The sequence below is a fragment of the Ursus arctos genome, unplaced genomic scaffold, assembly GCF_023065955.2.
Source record: "Ursus arctos isolate Adak ecotype North America unplaced genomic scaffold, UrsArc2.0 scaffold_31, whole genome shotgun sequence".
NCBI classification, from domain to species: Eukaryota; Metazoa; Chordata; class Mammalia; order Carnivora; family Ursidae; genus Ursus; species Ursus arctos.
This window is the reverse complement of record NW_026622997.1, coordinates 4,926,438-4,950,551: the sequence shown is the minus strand read 5'-3', so window position 1 is coordinate 4,950,551 and position 24,114 is coordinate 4,926,438. Positions and strand designations below refer to the sequence as shown.

The 24,114-nt window shown below is 47.5% G+C and overlaps 2 protein-coding genes and 1 long non-coding RNA gene across 4 annotated transcripts; 1 reads left to right on the top strand and 2 right to left on the bottom strand.

Annotated features, from left to right (window-relative positions):
• Positions 1–6,903: 6,903 nt before the first annotated feature.
• GNL1 (G protein nucleolar 1 (putative)) lies at positions 6,904–14,666 on the bottom strand. Its single transcript, XM_026511341.4, has 13 exons — positions 14,648–14,666; positions 14,057–14,576; positions 13,510–13,675; positions 13,006–13,142; positions 12,697–12,848; positions 12,508–12,579; positions 11,314–11,521; positions 11,054–11,149; positions 10,451–10,645; positions 8,240–8,418; positions 8,000–8,162; positions 7,620–7,760; positions 6,904–7,253 (listed from the first exon to the last, which is right to left on the bottom strand). Exons 2-13 carry the CDS (start codon positions 14,127–14,129, stop codon positions 7,012–7,014), a joined length of 1,824 nt encoding a protein of 607 aa, XP_026367126.1. The 5' UTR covers positions 14,130–14,576; positions 14,648–14,666; the 3' UTR covers positions 6,904–7,011.
• Positions 14,531–20,509, top strand: PRR3 (proline rich 3). 2 transcript variants are annotated; one of them, XM_026511342.4, is made up of 5 exons: positions 14,531–15,388; positions 16,103–16,165; positions 18,126–18,308; positions 18,660–18,950; positions 19,202–20,509. In XM_026511342.4, the coding sequence occupies exons 1-5, from the start codon at positions 15,283–15,285 to the stop codon at positions 19,306–19,308; spliced, it is 750 nt and encodes a 249-aa protein (XP_026367127.1). In that variant the 5' UTR covers positions 14,531–15,282; the 3' UTR covers positions 19,309–20,509. The 2 variants fall into 2 exon arrangements, with proteins under 2 accessions (XP_026367127.1, XP_026367128.1); XM_026511343.4 differs by lacking the exon at positions 18,126–18,308.
• On the bottom strand, positions 20,446–24,105 carry LOC130542251 (uncharacterized). Its single transcript, XR_008956679.1, has 2 exons — positions 23,832–24,105; positions 20,446–20,671 (listed from the first exon to the last, which is right to left on the bottom strand). It is a non-coding gene; the product is annotated as an uncharacterized LOC130542251 (long non-coding RNA).
• Between the last annotated feature and the right edge of the window lie 9 nt (positions 24,106–24,114).

The following is a 24,114-nucleotide window of genomic DNA, read 5'->3' as shown; positions in this document are numbered from 1 at the left end:
GGTGAGATCACAACCAACACTAAAGAAATACAAACAATTATAAGAACATATTATAAGCAACTATGTGCCAACAAATTAGGCAATCTGGAAGAAATGGATGCATTCCTAGAGACATAGGAACTACCAAAACTGAACCACAAAGAAATAGAAAATCTGAACAGACCCATAACCAGCAAGAAAATGAAGCAGTAATCAAAAATCTTCAACAAAAAAGAGCCCAGGGCAGATGGTTTCCCAGGGGAACTCTACCGAACATTTAAAGAAGAATTAACACCTATTCTTCTGAAGCTGTTCCAAAAAATAGAAATGGAATGAAACTTCCAAACTCTTTCTGTGAGGCCAGCATTACCTTTATCCCCAAACCAGACGAAGACCCCACCAAAAAAGAGAATTACAGACCAATATCCCTGATGAACATGGATGCCAAAATTCTCACCAAGATACTGGTTAATAGGATCCAACAGTACATTAAAAGCTTTATTCACCAGGACTAAGTGGGATTTATTCCTCGGCTGTAAGATTGATTCAACATCTGCAAATCAATCAATGTGATACACTACATAAATGAAAGAAAGGACAAGAGCCATAGAATCTTCTCAATAGATGCAGAAAAGGCATTTGACTAAGTACAGCATACACAGTGTAGGGATCACGGTACAAGCATGGAACTTGACTGGATCCTGTTTTTTTTTTTTAATTAATGCTATAAAAGACATTTAAATTGGGAAAGTTTGAATATGGATTAATGTTAGATGATATTAGGGATTTGAATATGGATTAATGTTAGATGATAGTAGTAATTACTAATTCATCAGACGTGATAATTCCATTGTGCTTGTGTAAAGACATGCTGAAGATTTAGGGATGAACGGTCACGGTGTATGTAACTTGCTTTCAAATAGTTCAGGAAAAGAAAGATAAGTATACAAACAGATGAAAAGATACAGACAAGTAAGGCAAATATGGCAAAATATTAAGATTTGTTGAATCCTTGTTTGTATGTATGTATGTATGTATTTATGGTGCAAAAAAAGGTGATTTTATTAAAGCGCAGGGACAGGACCTGTGGGCAGAAGAGCTTGTATTTAGTATTTGGGTGTTTATCATCCTTTTGTTCTCAGTTTTTCTGTATGTTAGACAGTTTTCAAAATAAAAGTGGGTGGCTCAGTTGATTAAGTATCTGCCTTCAGCTCAGGTCATGATACTGGGGTCCTGGGATCGAGGCCAGAGTCTGACACCCTGCTCAGCAGGGAGACTGCTTCTCCCTCTCCCTCCAATCCTCCCCCCTGCTTGTGCTCTGTCGAATAATTAAAATTCTTTTTAAGTTTTCTTTAAAAATTAAAAGTTGGAAAGAATTTTCATATTATTCTCATTTTACACAGTAATGGAGGACATTCCAGGATGCATCCCAATATTTATTTTTTTGTTCTCCTCAACAATCAAGCGATTCTCACTCTATTTCAAAAGATGTATTAAGAAACATATCCAAGGGGCGCCTGGGTACCGCAGTCCTTAGGCGGCTGCCTTCGGCTCAGGGAGTGATCCCGGCGCTCTGGGATCGAGTCCCACATCAGGCTCCTCCACTGGGAGCCTGCTTCTTCCTCTCCCACTCCCCTGCTGTGTTCCCTCTCTCACTGGCTGTCTCTCTGTCACATAAATAAATAAAATCTTTAAAAAAAAGAAAAAGAAACATATCCAAACTTTATTGTCTCTTTACCTGTTGGTTTTAATATTTTATTAAAAATTATTGAATTTGTAAATATTAAAACACTGCAACTTAATGGCACAAGAATGACAATGTACTAGCAATAAAAATCAAAATAGAAGCTAAACTATTTAGAAGCAGTAGCAACTCCATACTTCAAAGATAATTTAAACAGGCAATTTAAAAAAGTGCTTCAAGTACGTACAAAGCAGCTCTCCTCCTGCAGTGACGCCGCCTCACCGGCAGAGGACGCTGCTAAGCATCGCAGGCGCAGCTGGAAACCCTTTAACCAATAGCTGCAATCTCTTAATTAGCTTGAATTGATGAGTTCATATCAGAATTTATTTTATTAATTATGTTTACTGCTTATTGCACTTACTCTTACACTAACTGGTACAGAAGTGTTCTAACAACTGGTTGAGCCGTACCAGTGCAGGTCAGCGCTGTTTCCTTCTATTAAGACAGAAGCCACTCGGCTCCTGCGGGAGGGTACTCTCTGCACCGGGGCTCTACCACCATCTTCTGCTCTCCAGGGCTTGTTCCATTCTAATTCCTACTTTCCTGCATTTCCAACTCTTCCTCCTCACTTGATCCTTTTTCTTAACAGCATATTAAAACACTCAAAACGTGACCAAAAAAAAAAAAAAAAAAAAGCCTTCCTCAACTCTTCTCCCTCCATTTTTCTTTCCCTGCAAATAGAGCCAGATTTACTGAAAATTGTGTCCTTTCCTCCACTGCCTCCACTTCCTTCCTCTAAATTATTCCTCCATTGCCTGACATCTGGGGCTTCTGATCTCTCCTGTCCAATGGAACTGTCCAATGGAACTGCTCCCACCAATATCGCCAAGGCTCCTTGTTGCCAAATCCAGCATCCCACACTTCGCCCTTCCTTCCTACCTGGGCTTTCACACCACACTTGCCAGGTTTCATCCTGTCTGCTGGTTTCTCTTCCCCTGCCCTCCCTTTGGTGCGTGTTCTTCACTTTCTTCCTTAGCTCTCTTCTCATGCTACACATTTTCTGAGGGCTATCTCCATTACTCTCCTCCCCGTGTGTGTTGATGCCACCCAAATCTGTCTGCAGCATGACTCCCTTTCCTCCAAGCTCCACTGGAATAAACCCTGTTGCAGAAAATGGTGCCACCCACCCACTTGTCAAGTCAGAAACAGTACGCAGTCTTGACTTGTCCCTCTTCCTCCCCCACACAGCAAAACGATTCCCCAGACTTTAACTTTACCTCCTAAGCACCCCATAAAACTCTCTCTCTTCTGTCCATCAGCCACTACCTTAATTCTAGTTTCCATTCTCTTCCCCTGGGATCACTGCAAAAGCCTGGGATCTCTCTCCCCTTTCCAAACCAGTCTCCACATTGCAAAGTGATCTAAGTTACAAATCTCGGCTTGTTCTTAGGCTTGAAGTTCTTCACTATTCCCCTGGATAAAGCCTCCATCTTTAGCATGGCTGACAAGGCCCCGCAAGAGCTGGCCCAAGCTTCCCTCTCCCTTGTACCATAAGCCCCTAAGTCATGCTGAATACTTATCTTCCCATACAAATACAAATACAAATCTTCCCAATTTGTCGTGTGCTTATTCCTTGACCTTTGCTGTCCCCTCCGGAATTCTCTTGCCCTCTCAATGCCTGGCTAACTCCTAATCAGTCTTCAGGCCTCAGCTTGGACCTCTGTTCCTCCAGGCTTCCTTTGACTCACCGAAACTGGTTTAGCTGCCCCTGTTGAGTATTTTCATAGCAATTATTTGCCATAGACTACTGATTTTTTTCACAGTCTTACATAACTTGCTATACGGCTTCCAGCCCTGTCCACCACTCCTTCCTGACTAGCATCCCAAGAACCCCCCCCCATGAAGCCTCCACTAACCTGCAGGATCCTGTATGGCCCTTCTCACAGCATTTATTATACTTTTTTTGTAATTGTCCATTTGTTCCCATTCTCCAATAAATTGTAAGTCCTACAAAGGACCACTTCTGTATCACTTACCACTTAGCAGCAACTGGCAGATAGTGATTGCTCAACAAACGTTCAGTGGGTGAATGAATCCTTGGGGTGATTATAGTTCTAGCCACCTTAGTTATGAAGTTCAATGGATACATGTAATTAACTTACATAGCGCTATAGAATTATTGTATTATTAGTATCTAGCTGTTTTACTCCTTGAGGGTAGTCTATGCCTTATTCAATTTCTTTGTCCCAGAAACCTCTGCATGCCTGGCACGTACTGTTTTCAACCAACTTTTGTTGATTTTATCAGTGATCATAAGAAATTAAGAAACAGAGGCCTAGATGATTGAACAACCCTAGACTGCACGCAGCTACATTGCCCCAGAAGCAGGGTTAGAACTCAGTCTGATGGGGCGCCTGGGAGGCTCGGTTAGTTACACGTCTCCCTTCAGCTCAGATCATGATCCCAGGATCCTGGGATCAAGCCCCTCATCAGGCTCCTTGCTGAGTGAGAAGTCTGCTTCTTCCTCTCCCTCTGTCTGCCCCTACCACCCCCACCCGACTGGTGCTCTGTCTCAAATAAATAAAATAAAAATTAAAACAAACATCTGAAAAAAGAGATGCTTGGAAGGAAGTTCCTCAATGTCTAAATAGAATGCCAGCATGAATGAGAAACACTGAGTTCTCTCCATCAAGAGACTGACCAAAGAGGTGCTTGGCTTAGTCGGGAGAGCATGTGGCTCTTGATCTCAGGGTCATGAATTTTAGCCCCACATTGGGTGTAGAGATTGCATAAATAAATAAACTTTGAGAGACAGACAGACAGACACTGGCCAGAAGCAGTGGAAACTGCCAGGGCCCCAGATCCCCATGGTCAAGTATCCTCATAGTAGATGTGACCTAGGCCAAGGGATGTGAGGACAGGGGTCTTCGGTATTTCAGCAGGGAAGGGAGACAGGACCCCTGGTTTCCTTTGTCCCTTTTAGTCGGTTTCAACCCTGAGCCCGAGGTACTGGTGGTATTGGGGTATTATTTGTCCTTCTCTGAAATCTGTTTGTTGCTAAGATAGTTCTTTTGCCAGTCTTTCTTTGCTACAGTGAGTCACTGACCGGGGCCTGGGAAGAATCATTTACAATATAGCCCCTGGGGGATGGTACCTCCTTCTAGGTGTTCAGCATAAAAATTCCCTCTCTTGGGATGCCTGGGTGGCTCAGTTGGTTAAGCGTCTGCCTTTAGCTCGGTCATGATCCCTGGGATGGAGTCCCACATCAGGCTCCTTGCTCAGCAGGAGCCTGCTTCTCCCTCTCCCTCTGCCTGCTACTCCCCCTGCTTGTGATCTCTCTCTCTCTCCCTCTCTGACAAATACGTAAAATAAATAAATAAGTTAGTAAAATCTTAAAAAAAAAAAAAAAACAACCCCTCTTCAGCTTCCCCTCCAGCTCCAGGTCTCACCTTTTCATCCCTTCACCCAGACTGTCCCAATAGCCCCGGTGAAATTCATGAGACAGCAAACAGATAAAAGTCGAGAGAGGCAGCACTGCAGAGGAGGAGGGGAGGGGACAAGTAGAATTCTGATTTTCTCCCTTTCCTCCATTTCTTGAGAACACTCCAATGTCCCTACCTCTAGTAGCAGATAAATCCCCTGCTTCCCTAAACATCATGAACCCTCAGAGGAAGCTGAGCCTGAGCTCCTTTCTTTCATCAGAAGAGTCAGCCTTGAGACTAAAGAGCCCAACATGGGAGATAAGATGGGCTTTTCTCTAACTGGGACTTTTTCTCTCCCCCCCTCAACGCCCCGCACATTTTGAGTAAACTTCAAGCACATTCACATGCTGACACTATTTTATCTTTGCACTGGACTGGAAATTCCAGGGCCTATGTCCTCACTGGGACCAAGAGACAGTGAGCTTGCGGGAATGTGACCAGGACTCAAAAGCCAAACATGCCAGCCTCCCCTAGATATACTTAGTTTCCTTCACTCCAGGATTGACCGGGTTTCTACTGGCATTACAGAAAACTGCCCAGTGACCCAGATCCTACAGGGGATGCTTTAGAGTGAAGAGAAGGAATCTGGTACTCCGTCTTCTCCTCGCTCCTGCATCTAACAGTATATGTTTGTCAACCTGTTGAAAATACTTTTTGCTACCACTTAACACTGTGGCAGCCAATAAAACAAATCCCATTCTCCCTTTTCTGCAATAATTAAGTCTAGGAGTCTAGCTGCTTGCTTAACAAAGAAGTATAAAAAATCTTCACATGTCCTGACTCACAAGATAGCTGACTGCTGCTGAAATGCACAGGACTCCATAAGATCACTCTGGCTACCTGCTGAGTTCTAGCTCAGACCTTACACTGATCATCTTTGCTCTACGCCCAAACCAGGCTAAATGGGATTCAAAACACTGGCTCTGTGCCTCCCCTATGAATTTCATAGACTTTTAGTGCATGTGGACCTTTAAACAATAAAGCTTAACACTGTACTTAAGCGGCTGGTCTGCTTAAATCATAAATGTGCACACTAGTTGTTTGCCAGTAATTAAGATGCTACTTGAACACATTTAATCACCATTTTCACAAACATTGTCTTAACTAAAAATTTCTATCAACAGGAAGTCCTAGAATTATAGTGAATGAGCCCCAAAGATTTGGAGAACATCATACACTCTTCTTAATCCAAAAACTTGGATGCCTGAGAATGGGGTCTTAATCATGGCCAGGCTGCACATTAAGGTCAGGCCCTGCCTGCACATCTTTATATGCTCAGTGCTTAGCAGAGATCCAGACACACAGTTGGCCCTCCACAAGTGTTTGTTGAATTTGAGTAAATCCTATAAAAAGCTCACACAGACACATCAGCTTGTCACACCTCTTACCACTTCTGCTCCAAAAAGCTCCTGGCAGCTAGTAAACCCTAACAGACCCAGGTCAAGCAGCAGGGGCACAGGGCTGCTGCTCAGATCTGAGAGAGAAGGAATGGCACAAACTCCAGAAGAGGGTTGGATTTAGACCAGGCCTCAAAGCCTGAAGTGACTTCCCCTCCCCATGTTGATAATGGGATTCATAAGGTGCACGGTGGGAGAGTGAGCAGAGACAGTGGATTTCTGGGCCTTACAACCCAGTGAATTATTTCCTAAGAGAACTCTTCCTTCCCAAAGAGGAGAAAGAAAGGAGAAAAGGAGAGAGGTCTCCCACAGCTGTTGGCTAAAACAGCCGCTCTCACCTCAGTCCATTCGGGGAAGGGGCTACAAAGCAGACAATCTTTATTCACAACTGGGGCAGCGGAGGGGAGGCACCCCCAGGTCAGTCCAAAAGCAGAGATGCTGGGTGGAGCAGGTGGCACAGGGGAGGGACTCAGCACTCGTCCTCTCCCAGGAGGGCGTAAGGGTTTCGGGCAGCCAGGCTGGACCCTGGAGCTGAAGTTGGGGTGTCCTCATCCCCTTCCCCCTCCTCATCCGCATCCCGGTCCTCCTCTCCCTCCTCCTCACAGGAGCTGCTCAGCTCTTCTTCTTCCTCCTCCTCCTCGTCACCTGCTGGCCCCACCCTGCCCTGCAAAACCACCAGCTCTGTGGTCTCCGGATGGGACTCCCAGGTGCCTGGGGAACCAAAACAAGAGAACAGAAGAACGTTTCAAGCAAGGAACTAAAGCTAAAGAAAGATGAGGAAGAGGCAAAGACTAAGAGCAATAATCAGTTTTGCAGCTGCTGGCATTCAATTCATTCATGCAAATCCCCGTGTGCTGGGCACTGAACAAAGCTCTGCATACATCACTCTCCTCTCCATCACCTTGCAAGACGGCAACTGTCACCCTGGTTTTGCAGATCAGGAAACTGTCTCAAAGACGTTTAGTAACACAGAGCTGGCCGACAGGTACAGAATCCAGGTCTGACCCTCGTTCCGTGTGGTCACAAAGCCCACACCCTTTTGCCTACATTACAGCACAAGAACACTGGTTGTCTGACCTTTCTGCTCACTGTAGCCCGGGGGATGAAAACACAGGCTGAGGCGGCCGTCCAGTGCCAGCCGCAGGAGGCTGTTGGCTGCTCTGTACACATCATTCCGGGCTGCCTTAGCTGTCTTATAACCACGCTTCTCCGCCCAGGCTGGAGAGAGAAAAGAATAGTGAGGAGGGAAGCCGTTCACCGGGCCCAGTCACCATCACCCCATTCCCATAACACAGTCCTTCCAGAACATCCCAGGCCACCGATCTTGCTGGCCCCACAACAGAAATCCAGGCATGAGTAGCCAGGTGCTTCATCGATGACAGAACCTCTGAGGAGAGGTGAAGAGATAGGGCAGGGTTCAGGGTAAGGGGAGGAGAAACCAGGAACATGGAGCCCACCTTCACAGATGTCCCAGGCACACCAGGGGTGTTCTGCTGAGGGATCCTTGGCCTCTGGGTGGCGCAGGTGGAGCAGGACCTGCACAGGGATTCGAGAGGCCAGGTAGCCCACAGCAGTGTATGGCTCCTGGATTTGGGCAATGGGGTAGATCCCCGCCAGAACCTGAGGGGAAACAAGAGTGCTCAGTCTGTTCCTGACCTCCTGCCTCCTCTCCCTCCCTGCCCCCTCTGCCCTCATACCTGTAACTGCCTGGGCAGAAGGGATGGGAATATGAGGCCAGGGCAGTCACAGAGCTTCACAGAGGGGGTGAGAAAGTAGGTCTGAAAGTATCGGGTGTGGCCGGGGGTTCTGGAGACACTCACGACCTTCCTGCCCACCAGCCCGTTGATCAGCGAGGACTTGCCCACATTGGGGAAACCTAAGGAAGGCAAGAAGAATTAACACTGGACAGTTCCCTACTCTGGACAGGCAGGGTGCAATGCTATAGCTATAGATAAAAAGGGAAGTCAAACACAGAAATTAAGGAAACTGTATAAACTTGCAAGTTGCAAATCAGACTCTGGGCTGCCAGGGTTGAATCCTAGCCTCTCCACTTATCAGCTTTGTAACCTCAAGGCTATTTGCTTCATTTCCTGAGCCTTTGTTTCCTCATTTTACAAGTACAGATACCTTCAAGCTCAAAGTGGTCATGATTAAACACCACCGTGTGGTTCAGTGCCTGCAGCACACTAAATGCCGAAGACAAGTGAGACATGCAGCTCACAGTCACCACAACTGCTCTATGGAGAAGAACGGAAACCCTTGAGGCTCACTGCCACTCTCTTCAGGACCATCTCCATCGCTCCAGGTGACCTTGGTATCTGTACAGGTGGCCTGTTTAGCACTCTGGCCTCTCAGTGCCAGCATCTATCTGCCAAAGGTCATTTCCTCAACTACCCACTGCCGTGACCACACTCTGGATCTGGTCACTTCACACCTCCAAAATCCCAACTGCAAGCATCACTCTTCTCTGCCCGGATGTCCTATCATTCCAGCTCACTTATTCTGTTCCTCAGGTCCAATACATCTTTGACCCACTATTCCATACTGGACTCACGTCCTCACTTCCCTTCTTACCCAGCTGAGATACCATGACCCGGCTCTACAGCCAGCCCCTTTCACAGACCGTGAACTCCCTCGTCCTGCCCCTCTCCTCCATCTTACTCATCCCCATGGCTCCCATCTCCCAATGCTCTGACACCCTGGCTTGTCCCATAATCACCAAGCTTGCTCCCACATCAAGATCTTTTCATTTACTGATCCCTTGGCCTGGAAGGCCCTTTTCCCGTATCTCCAAATGGCTACTGCCTCTCCACATCCTGGGCTCTTCTCAAAGGGGGCTTCCATGAGAACCCTCCTCTCTGGGTCACTCTCTACCCCCTTTTGTTGCCCCTAAATAATATGATTTCAAATCATGAAATCAATTTACTTCCAAGGCAATAAGCTCTGTGAGAGCAGGGACTTTTCTGCCCCTTTCATGGCAGCATAATCTGCCCCTGGAACAGCACCTGGCACTTAGTAAATATCTGCCAATAACTAGAGGTAAATCTAAGCTCAGGACTGCCTGTGCCACAGAAAATGCTCTCGCTTACATCACTATGAACACAGAGAAGTTACTGCAGAGACCTGAAACAGTGGATACCCCACCCCCACCTCCCACCCTCGCCAGGGAGAAGCAGGGGGAAAAGACAGCAAAGGGTGCCATGTGTCAGCAGTCAGGTTGTTCCCAGGACAAAAAGGAGACTAAGTCAGGAGCGTTTCCAAGGAGCCCAACTAACTACTCTACTCTCCTTAATTTGATTCCCCTATCACCCCCAGATTCCACAAACTTTGCCCAAGTCACTTCTTACCTCTCCCACGGACAAAGGAAAGGGGCCCTGGGCCTAATCATACATTCCTTTCTTCCCCACCAAGCACAGAAACAAGGCTTTTAATTCAGGGAAGATGCTCCTTGGCAACAGACTTGAAGGGATAAGACTCAGAAAGATACTAATTCTAACTAAGCTCCTGCTAGGACTTCATGATTTCTCTACTACAGATTGATTACTACCATGGAAACAGTTAAGATACGTGTCATTTGAAACAATGCCTGGTACGTGGTAAGCATCGTGTAAATGATAAATCTTAGCAACCGTGATCATTACTGTTAACACTATTTGTCAGTCGTCCTTGGGCTCTCCCCATGCTGCTCTCTTCATTCCTCACACCCATTCTAACTGGGCATCAGCACCTGCGTTCTAAAGATCAAAACAATTAAGACTCAGAGTGGATACTAACTTGCTCAAGATCAATACGAGCTAAGAAAAGCCTGAATTTAACTCAAGGGTGCCAGGATCTTTCGCCGACACCTTCCTTTTCTGAACTTCTGTGCCTCACAGGAGGCTGCCCTGCCTGGGCCACCGCTTCCTTACCCACACAGCCGATGGTCACCACCCCATCTTTGTAGCGCTCCCGGGTTGGGCCGGTTGGTTCCATCGCTGAGTCAGTCTGCTGCCCCACCAAGACTGCAGGTCCATCCTCGTCTTCCTCCTCCTCCCCAGAGCCACTTCCCCAGGTGGCCGCAGCCACATCTCGGGCAATCTTCTCCCGCCAGCTGCTCAAGTCCACTGTTCAGGGGAGGGGAAGATGATGAAGGCTCTCCCCAGGGCCACCCTCGATGACTGCACAGCCTGTGCACTGCACAGTTGGTCTAACTGGCACCCTCTGGAGTTGGAGAGTGCCAACCTACATGACAGATTCTCCGTGGCCTTCACTTGACACCACCTAGAAATCATGTGAATTTTTGAGTTTCGGAAAAATACTGGGAAAACTAAAGGCAACAGACCACTGAAGCTCCTGCCTACCTGCTACCTTTGTTGCCACCAAGTCAGTCTGCTCCCTCTTCTCTCTCTCCCCCCGGCTGCTCACCTACATCCATAATAGAAGGGACTGACTGCAGGGAAGGTAAGCAAAATGACTCCAGGCCTTGGGTCTCCCCCGTATCCTTCCACAGCTCCCCTCTAAGAGGTATATACCTTTCCCTGCAGTGATGGCTTCACAGGCTCTCAGCAACTGCTCTGGCCCCAGGGCCCGAGTCCATCCTCTCCCCCGCCTCCGACTCTTCTTCAAAACTGAGATCAGAGGGCACAAATGTTAGCACATGGGCTTATGCACCCCATCTCACCCACCACCCTTAAGCCCAAGATCAGGTACTCCTTTGTCAACAAGCCTCTCTGTTCTCCCTGTTGTCCCCTGCCACCCCACCTCTCCCATGCTGCCTTCATTGCCCACTCACCGCTACTAGGGTCCTGTGGGGTGCGGGGATCCCGAGGGAAAGAGGTAAAAAGGACTATGTGGAGCTGGGGATAGTGTTGGTGAAAATAATGCTTCCAGGCAACCACGAGAGCCGGTGGGGCTAGATCCACCTTGTTCAGGACCAAGACCAAGGCCAACCCAAGTTCTCCAGTCACGTACTCGTAAAGTGCTGGTGGGAAATTCACAACCTGGGACAGGGTTGGTGAGAGGAGGGAGCAATGAGAGGTCAACCCAGAGTTCTCTGCCTCCAGCTCCCCACTCACCAGACACCACTCAGAGACAAGACTCTGGTGGTAGCAGATTCTGGGGCAAAAGGATAAATCAGCAAAACTGAACTAGAAAAACAAAGTAGCAGTAAGCAATACCTGTACATTTGTCTCTGGGGGACTTCTCACAGGTCCTGATTAGGGATGGAAATGAGCCAAAAACAAGACAAGGAAATAGTGATACCTAGCACACTGGCGTAAAGGTTGGGGTCAGGCATAGGTTGAGATAAAAGGTGGGGGTTGAGATAAAACTTAATACCTGTTTTTGTGTGCACACAACTATCTACATGTACATATATGCACATAAGCACATGTCTGCAGGTTTGTGATGAGTATGCGTGGCTGTGTGAGTGCATGTGAGCACACACGTATGTCTGTATGTGTAGGAGCGTGTGTATACGTGCCGTTAGGGATTTCCAACCTAAATGTCCCCCACAGACCTCCCTTTCTCCCACTAGAGGACAGCAATGGAGTGGTAGAGCCAGGTTAATACAAGGGTTGTCCAGCAGCCAACTTTAGAGCCTTAACCACTCTCCTAGTCTTCCATGTAAGGCTCAGTTCTGTCGTGACTGATGCGGTGGGGCAGGGGGAAGTCCCCAGCTGCTTTCGCAGAATCCCCTAGAGCTCCACACTAAAACTTTCTATTGGTCTAGCTGTGGTGGAATGAAAACAGGATACGCAGTTTTTCATCAAAAGAAGTAAAGAAGAAAGTCAATTAACCAAACCAACAGTGACAAGCTGTGAACTGATGAATAAAGGACTGAGTTCCTGACTGCAGACATCACTATGAGGTAGGGAAGACTAGAAAGGAAAGATATCGCTCCATCTTCCAACTCTTGCCTCTGCCCTTTACCCCACAAGAATCTCCCTCCCCCATCCCCCTTGTCCCCCTCACCCCCAGTACTCACTGGATGTCGGATATCAGTGATAAGCAGGACAATGTCAGACATCTCCAACACACGCCACAGCTGCCTCCATGTCTGAAAAGACAAGACCAGTGGAAGAGTACCTAAGCCCAGAATTGCTCTCCTGCCTGACCCCAGACTAATTTGACCAAGGGTCACTGTGCCCCACGCCTGTCCCCACTCCATTCTCACCTCCAGATTATGCTCAAAGTAGCTGAGTTTCTCAGAGGTGTAAGCCCCATGAATCTTCCCAAGATACTCCTGGAAGCTCCGTTCCTCCTGGCTCATTAGCTGCTCTTTGGACATCTCATAGCTCCAAGGAGGACGCCGGGGAAAGTCCAGGACTGGGAAGTTAAGAAAAAGTCCAAGTAAGTCTGAGAATAGTTTCAGGGTTCAAGAGTGGATCCCAAACCTCTCATCCTTCACAGTCAGCTCTTCCTCTTCCAAGTTCCTTCCCCCAGCCCATTGCCTCTCCCAAACATCCAGGTGTTGAGCTCTCACCTGAGCCAGGCTGATAGACCTCCCGGATGTCCAGCTCCAGCAGCTCAGCACTAACCGGCTGCAGCACTTGCTCGCGGGCTGCCCTCTTTCTTCTTTCCACCTCCTCCCGGCTGTCTCGCTCAAAATGCAGCCGGTATCTAATGGGACAGGGACCGCAGCATCTCTTGCAATCCCGTGGCCACAAACTCCCCTCCTGGGCAGACAACTTCGTAGAGCTTTCTCTCCAGTTGTTCAAGTCTCCTCTCAGTCGACCCTCCCTCAAGTCCCTCTCCCGCAATATTCGGCCTTCTCCTAAACCTCGCCCTTCTAAAAGCCAAGAACTCTCTCCAGCCCCTCCGGAAGGGAGGATTGTGGCCAGCTCCGGTGAGCCCAGCCGCCTGCGGAGACAAGGCATCCCAGTCCCACCTCCTCCAGCAGCAGCAGCCGGCTTTTTCCCCCAACACTCTCACTTCCGGGTAGGCGGGGATGCCCCGGCCAGCGCCCCCCCGCCACGCCTGTTCTCACCGATTTGGGTCATAGCCTCGAGGACCCAACCCCTGGGAAGGCTGCTGGTTGAGCCTGCGGATATGATGGGTCACAGATTCCCCGTCCGAGGTGTCAGTCTGCTCCTCCCGCCGCTCCCGGCTCCCGCTGCGGCTGTTGGAACTGGATCGCAGCCCATCTTGGAGCCCTGCGGGGAGGAGGCGGTGACGCCAATACTGGATGGCTCTAAGGGGCCGTAGGACCCCCTCTCCGGTCCGTGTGGCTTCCCCTCACACCACCCCACTTCTTTTGGTCATCCTGACCAAGACCCTACCGGATGTGCGTGGGGGGAGTCATTTCTTCTCCAGAGACCTGCGGGGATGGCGCCCCGTTCGAGCTGGGGGGGATTCCCCTCCCCCAATTCTCCATCCTTTCCCACCCCTTCCAGGGAGACTGGGGTGAGAGAATCCCGATCGCCCGCGCGCTGCCACCACCCACTCCCACGCCCCGCAGGGGTGCGGCGGGCACACCCCTCCTTCCAGAGGTGCGGGAGCCCGAGCCCCGCCCCCTCCCCAGCTCCCGCACTGACCTCGCTTCCGCTCCCGCTTGTCCTGCAACTGCTTCTTCTTTTGCTTCACGCTGAAGGGCTTCTTTCTCGGCATGGCCTGGACCAGTCACCTGGCCCACCCTCCTCCGAGTTCCTGCCGCCTCAACTGACTCCCCCCCACCCCCCCCCCGGGCAACCCCCGCCGCAAGGGCCTGGGACCCTAAGGGGGCGGGGCTATGAGGTGACGTCACCGGGCGGGCCTGGCCGATTTGCCCCCCGTGGCCTGGGTGGAAGGCGAAGGAAATATAGCCACTTCCTTCTGGGAGCGAGGCGAGACGACGATGCGGGGTGGGCTACCCGCACGTGAGAGTCAGTGGCACCGAGAGGGCGCAGCGGCGGCGAGGAAGGAGGCGCGCGTGGGAGGATCAAGCTAACTTCGTCACGGACGCTACCAACTCGCGTTCGGAGGAGGGGGGACGTGTGTCATCACTACCTTGCGCGCTGGGGGGACGCTACCACTCACCTGGAAGGGGGCGGTGGAGCGGAAGGCGGGTCCTACCACCTGGGAGAAAGAGGAGCGTGGATGCGCTGAAGTTACTTTACCCGTCCTCCTCCCCCCGCCCGGGGCTTGACCTTAGTGGAAAGACGGGATTGCGCGTCCGGGGAATGAAGTCGAATTGCTCATCTACACTGGGGGCGGGGCCAGACGTCTTGAGGGGAGGGTAGCTGTCTTAAGAGTCTTGGGACCCAGATTCCTTGTGGGAGCGATAAGGAGCAGGTTTACAGATCATAAGGGCAAGCGCGGATGAGGAAGGAAACCCAGGTGGGACAAGGATTTTGGGAGAGAGGTCAGAGGGCACGAAGTTGTGCCTGCAGCCGTTACCATAGTAACCGGGGGCCGGATGTGGCGATCTTAAGATGCGACAGCTCTCAGGCATTCTGGCCCGAGAGCCTATCGACTCTATGGCACAGAGTGAGGCGCCGGTTGTGGGTTTTTTTTTTCAGCGAAGGGAGAAGAGAGGAATTTTTAAAAGCATTTATAGGAACTCAACAAAAAGAAGGCTTGAGACTGCCTCTGTGCCTGGCAGAGACCGAGGGAGGTGTTTTATGAGAGAGTGAGCCACACAAAATCTCCCCGGAGCCCTCCGGAAGTGAAATGGCGGGAGCCTCAGCTTCTCCAGCCACCCCCCCGGAAGCGGAAATAGAATCCCAGCGTGCCCCTTCCTCACTGCCCTCCAAATCCCGCTGCAGCCATTGCCGCAACCACGATGCCGAAACGAAAGAAGCAGAATCAGCAGCAGCCGCCGCCACCGCATCAGCCCCCGCTGTCAGAGCGGGAAGAGACTGGAGACGAGGAGGATGGGAGTCCCATCGGTGAGGAGCCCGGGAGGGGTGTGCACATACCTGTCAGCTGGTCGAGGCGAGGAGTTAGGGTCTGAAAAGGTGCGGGGGAGGGGGCTCTAACGGAAGGAGGAAGGGCGCAAGCGCTGGGGCGGGGATAGGAGGCTGTCCGGTGTGGGTCCCTGAGCGAGTTCTCTTCCTTGACCCCTCAACTTCGATCCGGCCTCTAACCTTTCTGAAGAAGGCAGGGAAGGAGAGGATAAAGAGCTCGGGTGCGCAGTCGCAGAACGGCAAGGAAGAGGGGGCCCTAGAGAGGTTGCAGATTACGACGACTAGGATAACAATTTGTGACCAGACTTACACAGGGAAGGTAGAAGTGCTGCCTTCTCTAAACTACTCTGGGGCAGGGGAGGATCGTTCTGATTGGCCAAACAGTTAAAGAGAGGGATTGAATTACTTCTGGAATCACCTAGGATGTTTTGGGTAGCAACTGTATAAGGAAAAGAGAAAGCTGTAAGGTCTCTTTCCAGCGTTATCCTCCTTGACTGAGTCTCCATTTTTTTTTCCCTCCAAACTGGAAATGCTTTTTTGAGGAAAGGGCAGGTAGATTTGCCTGAGAACTTGTAACTGCTGAGAATGTATCTGGCTTTACTGATTGAATTAAGAAATGAGTAGTAGAAAAACATAAGATAGGATCATCCGTACGTTAGTCCATTCTAATGACTATATTTTCATGTCTACTCTTAGGACCACCCAGCCTTCTGGGCCCTCCCCCCATGGCCAATGGAAAGCCTGGTGACCCCAAGTCAGGTGAGGATGAGGGGGCTCTGATTCTTTGATTAGGTCCTCGAGAAGGGAGCAAGGGATTAACTAAAACCCAGGAGGACCGAAAACCAAAAGATCAGGGATTCTGTACAGAGATGAATGGAGAGATGTTGTATATTCACAGGTTGGAAAGGTCAATGTAAAAATGTCACTTACTCCCAAATTGATCTATGGATTCAGTGCATTCCCATTTACAATCCCTATAATGGAAATAGCATTCTATATTATTATATGGAAATGCAAAGGATCAGGCTGAGAGATTACAGATACAAACTTGAAGTAGGAGGACTTATCCTGAATATCACGATTTACTTTAAAGCTATAGTAGTTATGGTGTGGTATTGGCACAATAACAGACCTAAAAGTCTACAGCCTGGTACAAAAAGTCCAGTAACAGGCCTGCACGTATGTAGACACCTCATTTATGATGAAGATGGAGCTGAAAAAGTGGTCATTTCAGTAAATGATGCTGGATTAATTGGATATTCATGGGGGGGTATGAAATCTGACCTCCTGTTCATATCATATGTAAACATCAACTTAAAGCGAACTGTAGATCTAAGTGTTAAAGGTAAAGAAAAATATTTTCATAGTTTTGGAAGATGTAGGAGTTCTTAAACAGACAAGAAACTACGAAGATTGATAAACCGAACTACATTAAACTTTTATTAATCAAAGGACACCATTAAGAAATTAATAGGAAGTCATAGAGTAGAAAATATTTGCAATAAATAAAACCAATAAAGTGCTCGTATCTAGAACATACACAGGACTCTTTTAGACAATCTGTTAGAAAAATGGGCAAAGTATCAGAACAGCTGTCTCTCAAAAACTGAGATCTAAATGGCCAAGAACATGTGAACAAGAACTCAATATCATTAGTTGTTAAATAATCACAAGATGAAAACATAACACTTCAAGTTAAGACCCTTGTGCACTGTTGGTGAGATTGTAAAATGATGCAATTCTATGGAAAACACTGGAGTTTCCTCAAAAAAAATTAGAAATAGAACTATCCCATGATCCAGCATTCCCACTTCTGGGTATATATCCTAAAGAATGGAAAGCAGGATCTTGAAGAGATATTTGCACACTCATATTCATAGCAGCACCATTTGCAATAGCCAAGAGCTGGAAGCAACCCAAGTGTCCATTGACAGATGAATGATATGGTCATGAATATATGGTATATTCATGCAATGGAATATTCAGCCCCAAAAAGGAAGGGAATCCTGTCACATGCTACAGCATGGATGAACATTCGGCCATCTTGCTAAATGAAACAAGCCAGTCAAAAAAAGAGAAATATGTAATTCCACTTATGAGGTATTTAAAGTAGTCAAACTCATGGAAGCAAAATAGAATGGTGGTTACTAGGAGCTGGGTGGAGGGGGAAAAGGAGAGTTGTTTTAGTAGCTATAGAGTCAGTTTTGCAAGATGGAAAAGTCCTAAAGATGTGTTTCACAACAATGAGAATTTACTTAACATTACTGAAACATGCACTTAAAAATAGTTAAGATGGCAAATCTTAGGCGCCTGGCTGGCTCAGTTGGTAGAGCATGTGACTCTTGATCTCAGAGTTGTGAGATCGAGCCCCACGTTGGGCATAGAATTTGCTTTTAAAAAAAAAGAAGAAGAAGAAGAAAACAGCAAATTTTATGTTATGTGTTCCACCACAATTTAAAAAAAAAAACAACACTCCCCAAATGGCAAAAATGAAAACAATCGACAATACTAAGTGTTGTCAAGGCTATGGAACAGTCGCCAGTGGGAGTGAAAATTGGTACAGCCACTTTAAAAAAGAAAGTTTGACTTCATTAAACTTTAGCATACATATACCCTAGGACCCAACAATACCTCTACTACGTTTATACTCAGAAGAAATGCATCATATGTGTAACAAAGACATGTATAAAAATGTTCATAGCAGCATTTTTCGTTATAGCCCCAAACTGGAATCCACCCACATGTCCACCATCAGTAGAATGGATAAATAAGTTGTTGTGTGTGCATGCAATGGGATACTACACTGCAATGAAAATGAACGAACTCCTGCTACAGGCAACCTGGATGAATCTCACAAACACGATGTTGAGCGAAAGGAGCCAGACAGAAAAGAATGCAGACTGTATGATTCCATTTATGCGAAGTTCAAAAACAGGCAAAAACTAACCTATGGTGCTAGAAGTCAGGATAGTGGTTACTTTTGGGGAGGAGGGTGGAATAGTGGGGGAGGAGGGGCACCAAGGGGGGGAGGACTTCCGAGTTCTAAGAAGGCTCTATCCCTTCACCTGGGTGGTAAAAGCAGAGGTGTAATTGAGTTGGTGGTAATTGAGTTGTGCACTTAAAATTGGTGTATTTTTCTGTATGTATATTGTACTTCGATAAAAAGTAAAAAAAACAAAAACACAGGGCTTCCTTATCAGGATTAAGCTGGCTGCTGATCACCTTTCCATGTCTTTCTTCTCTTTCTCTCCAGCTCTTCACAGAGGTCCTCCAGGATCAAGGGGACCAATGATTCCACCACTGCTGAGTCTCCCACCTCCTCCCCGGGGCAGAGGCCCAATTCGGGGAGGCCTAGGCCCCAGGTGTGGCCCATATGGTCGTGGTTGGTGGGGGGCCAATACTGAACCTCCTTTTCCTGGACCAGGACATGGGGGTCCTTCCAGGGGAGGCTTTCACAAAGAGCAGAGAAATCCTCGAAGGCTCAAAAGTTGGTCTCTTATCAAAAATACCTGCCCGCCCAAGGATGGTCCCCAAGTTATGGAAGGTGAGGTCCATTTTTTTATGCCTGTACACATTTAATACCCATCACTCCCGGAATGCCTGTGACTTCTCCTTTGTCTTTTTGAAATAGGAATAGCCCTGAATATGTTTTTCTCCCAGGAAAATGACTACCATTCTAAAATGTCTAGAAATGGTAGAGAGTAGGAAATCTGACTGCCTTCTCTGTCTCTTGTTTTTTGTTACGTTTGTTTGCTTTCTTATATTTTAAACTGCTCAATTTTCACTTGTTTACAGACAAATCCAACCGCCCTGTCTGCCGACACTTTGCCAAAAAGGGCCACTGTCGATATGAGGACCTCTGTGCCTTCTACCACCCAGGCGTCAATGGACCTCCTCTGTGAGACTGTGCCTTCCCATCCAGACTGGAAGGAGCCCTCTGACCTAGCGGCCATATGTTTCCCTGTGGCCCTGTGATGGCTACTGTGAGGCTGTTCTACCCACCACCCTCAGTCAGTGACACCCACCCCCACTCGCCACCTCCCCAGTTCGGGGTCCAGAGCTGTGTTTCATCACTGGTGCCCAGTGTGTGGGCCTTCTTCTGATCCAGCCTCCAGAGACTCGCCTTCAGGACCCCATCTTTGCTCCCTTCAACTGCCTCCTGGATCCTCTTCCCCTTCGCCGACTGACTGCTGAACAGGAAACCTCTTTGGTGCTGTTTCTTGTGCATCTGTCCACCCAGCCCCCGGTACTGCCCTCAATTCCTGAGAGCCCTGGAGCAGTTTTCCTACCATTCCCTTCTTCTGGCTGCTTGTTTTAAGTCCTTTTTATGTGACAGCCCCTACCCCCAAAGTTGCCAGTTGTTCTGTGAAACTCACCAGGTTGACCTGGGGTCAAGTGTGGATGACTGGTGCAGAGTTATTCCCTGAAAGGCCACTTTCCCTGCTTTTGGATTTTGTAGTTTCTGCGTCAGTAGCATGATCCCCACCGCTCTGGTCTGTGATCACTGTGCTTTGTGAAACTGTGCATTCCCTCGTACGTAGCCTTTCTCAGTGTCCGTGGCATCTTTGTGACTTCCCAACACTAGAGTAAGTTTTTCTGCCAAAATGAGCGAGGCTTTTGGTGCCCTCTAGACTTTCCGCACCTCCCAACATGGGAGCATTGTGAAACTTTCCACAAGACTGCCTCCCTGGTCTCCCCGTTCTCCTGGTGTCGGTTTTTCTGAGTTTGACACAAGCCCATGAGATGTCCTCTGAAGATTCTGACGGGCTACCCTATTTCCCCTCCAGCCCACTTTAGTTAGAGTACATCATTGTGAGGCCACCAGCCCTTTCGTCTGAATTCTGTGAATCTCCACCTGGCCTACCTTTGGGTGGACCCTGGACAGTACTGTCGCCCTCGTCTAACCTTCTTCCCTACATCCCTGGCACTGGTTGTTTTCTGTGAAAACGGCAGTGAACAGGTTCGGTTTTGAACTGGCCCTAAGGAAGTGGGTCAGGAGTTGTGTGGGCAGGAGGGAAGGATGAGAGCCGTTGGAGAACTGAGAATGAATTTTTTTTTCTTTTTAACATTTTTTTATATTAGTAATAAATGCAGTGGAAACAAGCATTTTCTTCAATCCCTGTGTTCCAGTCATCTCTGGAGGTGCAGATAAGGCTGTTCTTGTTGGAGCACTTTATTCTTCCATTTGTTCATACACAGTGGTGATGGAGAAAGGAAAACCTTGAGTTTCTTCGAGTCTGAAGAAACCAGTGAGGTCCTGCTAACCTATAAGCATCAAACACACCAAGCTGCATTACGTTCAAGGGTAAGATTTTAGAGGAGAAAGAAAAGCCAAGTATCCATGGAGTAATTTTTTAATACTCTACCCATGTATGTTTGATGTTTATGGAATTGTAATGACGAAATGGTCTTTCAACAAATATTTGTAGAGTGTGGGCCTGACAGTATACTAGGCACTAGAAATAACAACTAAAACCAATGAATTTAAATCTACAGGGTAGACAGTTTATCAAAAAATCATGATTATATGTAAGGTCACACCTGTCAAAAGTGAGACCTAATGCAAAGGGAGTATGTAATGAAGGGAGACTGGGAAGGTGACATCTGAGACAAGCTCTGAAGGACAAGTAGGAGGCCTGCGGTGGAAGAGCAAAGTCCAAGCAAAGGTGTTTGCTAAGAGATGGGAAGAGTAGGAGACAGGCAGAAGGAAGAAGAGCAAGACCACTTAGGGCCTAGAATACGTAAAGACTTGGGTATTTTTCTTAATACCAAAGCCTTTGAAGGGTTTTAGGCAGGTTGGTATGGATTAGATTGGTTTTTCAACAAGATCAACTCAATGTATGGAGCTGACCAGGCTTGGAATTGCCTTCAAAGCTAACTTCAGTAGTCCAGGTGAGTTATGATGGTATAGATTTGGGTAACAGAACGGGAGAAAAGTAGACATTTGAAAATAAGAGATCAAAATGAAAGTATTTTAGGTTTTTCAGGGTAGTTCTGGCTTGCATAACTACCATTTAAAAATAAAGATACAGGGAGAACACAGAATGCTAGAAATTTGGAATTACTGGGCCTGAGCTGCCTTTTAAGACATCTGAGGAGAGAAAATAGGTGGGTATACAGGTTTGGTATTCATATTAAAACTAGTGACATAAATGTCTGCATATCTGAGTGTTTTACAATATAGGTGGTAGTTAAACCATGAGCATGGAAACATTCACTAAAAAGTACCTACTATGACCTGGTTTATCGGCTTTTAAGTTCAGTTGTAACAGAAACCAAAGTTAGTCTTAAAGCAAAATAGAAGTTTATTTCTCAACTATTCAAGAGGTAGACAGTCCAAGGCATCAGGCCACCACCTCAAATATTCAGAACCCCTCCCCCCAGATTTCAGCTCCACAATTACTGAGGTCAGATCCTCCTATTCATGGTTTGGGAAGTGAAGCTAGCTTATCCATGCTCCAATTCTCAATATGGACCGGGAAGGGCAGAGGACAACAGCTGTTTTGGAGGAAATTTCCTTAAAGGTCACAGCTCTTCAACTTCATGCCACTGACTATAATAACTAGTCTTCCCAGCTGCCACTGAAGCTTGGAAAAGTGATCTTTATTCAAGCAGCTATGTGCTAAGCAAAACTGGACTTTCAGGATGAACATCCTCTATTAGCCCCTCTGCTAAAATTTCGGGATGCAATAGAGAATAAGACTAAAAGTGTCAATGCCCTCTAGACAAAGACCACCAGGAACACACCCATAGTCAAGCAACTGGATTTATAAACTCTGCAGAGGTTATCTCAGTAAGGGTTAGGAATGACAGGACTAGGGTTTGTGCTAGGTGATCTGGGGAGAAGGTTCAGGGAAGTGAAATTGTTCTGGGTTGGGTGCTCTCAGGAAGTGAGGGCAATTATGATTGCATATTTTAATAAATCCCATCTAGAAGGACGGAGGAATGAAACATGGCTAAAAGTGTAGCTGGTCAAAAAAAGCCATCATTCATCTTAGCAGAGAGGGGGCTGTTTAATATTTATGGTATTTGCACAGTGACATTGTCTTTGTGCTTAGAGAAGATTATGAACTTTGACTTACTTCATGACAGTCACAGTAACCTTGTCTGACATTGGTGTTCTGTGAAGTTACATTAAACTTGAGCACCATGACCTAGCTGTTAGGATCAGGCCAATTCCCAGTTGTCAAGGGAATGTCAAGTGGGAAGAAGAGAGCGCGGGGTGCCTGGGTGGCTCAGTCGGTTAAGCGACTGCCTTTGGTCAGGTCGTGATCGCAGGGTTCTGGGATCAAGCCCCAAATTGGGTTCCCTGCTTGGCAGGGGGCCTGCTTCTCCCTCTCCCTCTTCCATTGCTTGTGCTCTCCGGCTCTCTCTCTGTCAAATAAATACAATCTTTTAAAAAAAAAAAAAAAGGGCCCAGGACAGCCTTGAGGAGGGCTGACATTTGGTGGCCAAGTAAGAACAAGGATGAAACTTACAAGGAGATGGAGGAGGCTTGGCCAGAGAGGGTTGGGGAGATACCTCAGAGTGTAGTGTCCTCTCTTTGCTTAATAAATATGTTTTTTGAATAAATGAAGTAGACATGGTTTGCTGATGAGGGGAAATGGAAAAAGAGAATAACCTTTCAGTTTGGGCCCAAGTAACGAAATGAAAGATGGTGTGATTGCTTGATGGGAAACCTGGAAGAGACACAGGGTTAAGGAGTAAAAACAAGAGTTCCGTTTTGAACATACTAATTGGAGATATTTATTAGAGATCTCAGAAAGGATATCCAATAAACAGCTGGATTTGTGAGCCTGGAGCTTAGGGCAGAAGTTGGGGTCAAGAAGAGACATTTGGGCATCTTCATCAGTTACGGATGGTATTTAAAGACATGAGACATAGGTGATAAGTCCAGATAGAGAAGACAGGCAAAGCATGTGCCTCAAAACATTTAGACTTAAAGAGAAGCCAGGAAAGGAGGGAAAGGGAGCAACCACTGAAATGGAAGGGAAACCTGCAGAAAGCAGGGTCCCTGAAAAAAAACAAAGGAAGTGGGAGTGATCATGTGCCTCAAATGCTGCTGGGAGAGTAAGAGGACAGAGAATTGGCCCCGTATCTGTTGACCTTGGCAAGAATGGACTCAGATAATAGTATAGGGACAAGAGTATGATTATAAAGGTTTAAGGGGAGAACGGGAGCTGAAAGAGCTGTGGGAGCATCTTGCTCCCACGTCTATAAAGTGAGGTAGTTAGAAGCTAACCCAAATCTTGATTGTGGTGGTGGTTTAATGGTTGTATATATGTCAAAACTTTGATCCAAGTGTTCATTTTGCAGTTTATTCCCTGTCAATTTATTGTATGTGCAGTTTATTGTGTATCAATTATACCTCAGAAAAACTGTTAGCTCCCCCCACCACCGAAAATGAACCGAAGCTTTACCGCACTTTGTTAGGCGACAGTTCGTTTACGACTCTACACTTGAGGGCGTTGCAACGTATCTCAACACCAGGCCTCTTCCTAAGTAGATGGACTGCGTCCTTCTGCTCCTAACCACTTGAAAAACAAAGAAAAAAAAGCATGCCTCTGCTCCTCCGTACTAGTCCGAAATTACCACGTTCAGTACCTAGTCATGGCTCAGGATTCCCGGACAACCGGAAGTGCTTTGTTGACGTTGCGGCCCAGGCAGACGCTGACCCCGCCCCGTCGCCGCAGGCACGCCCCCGAGAA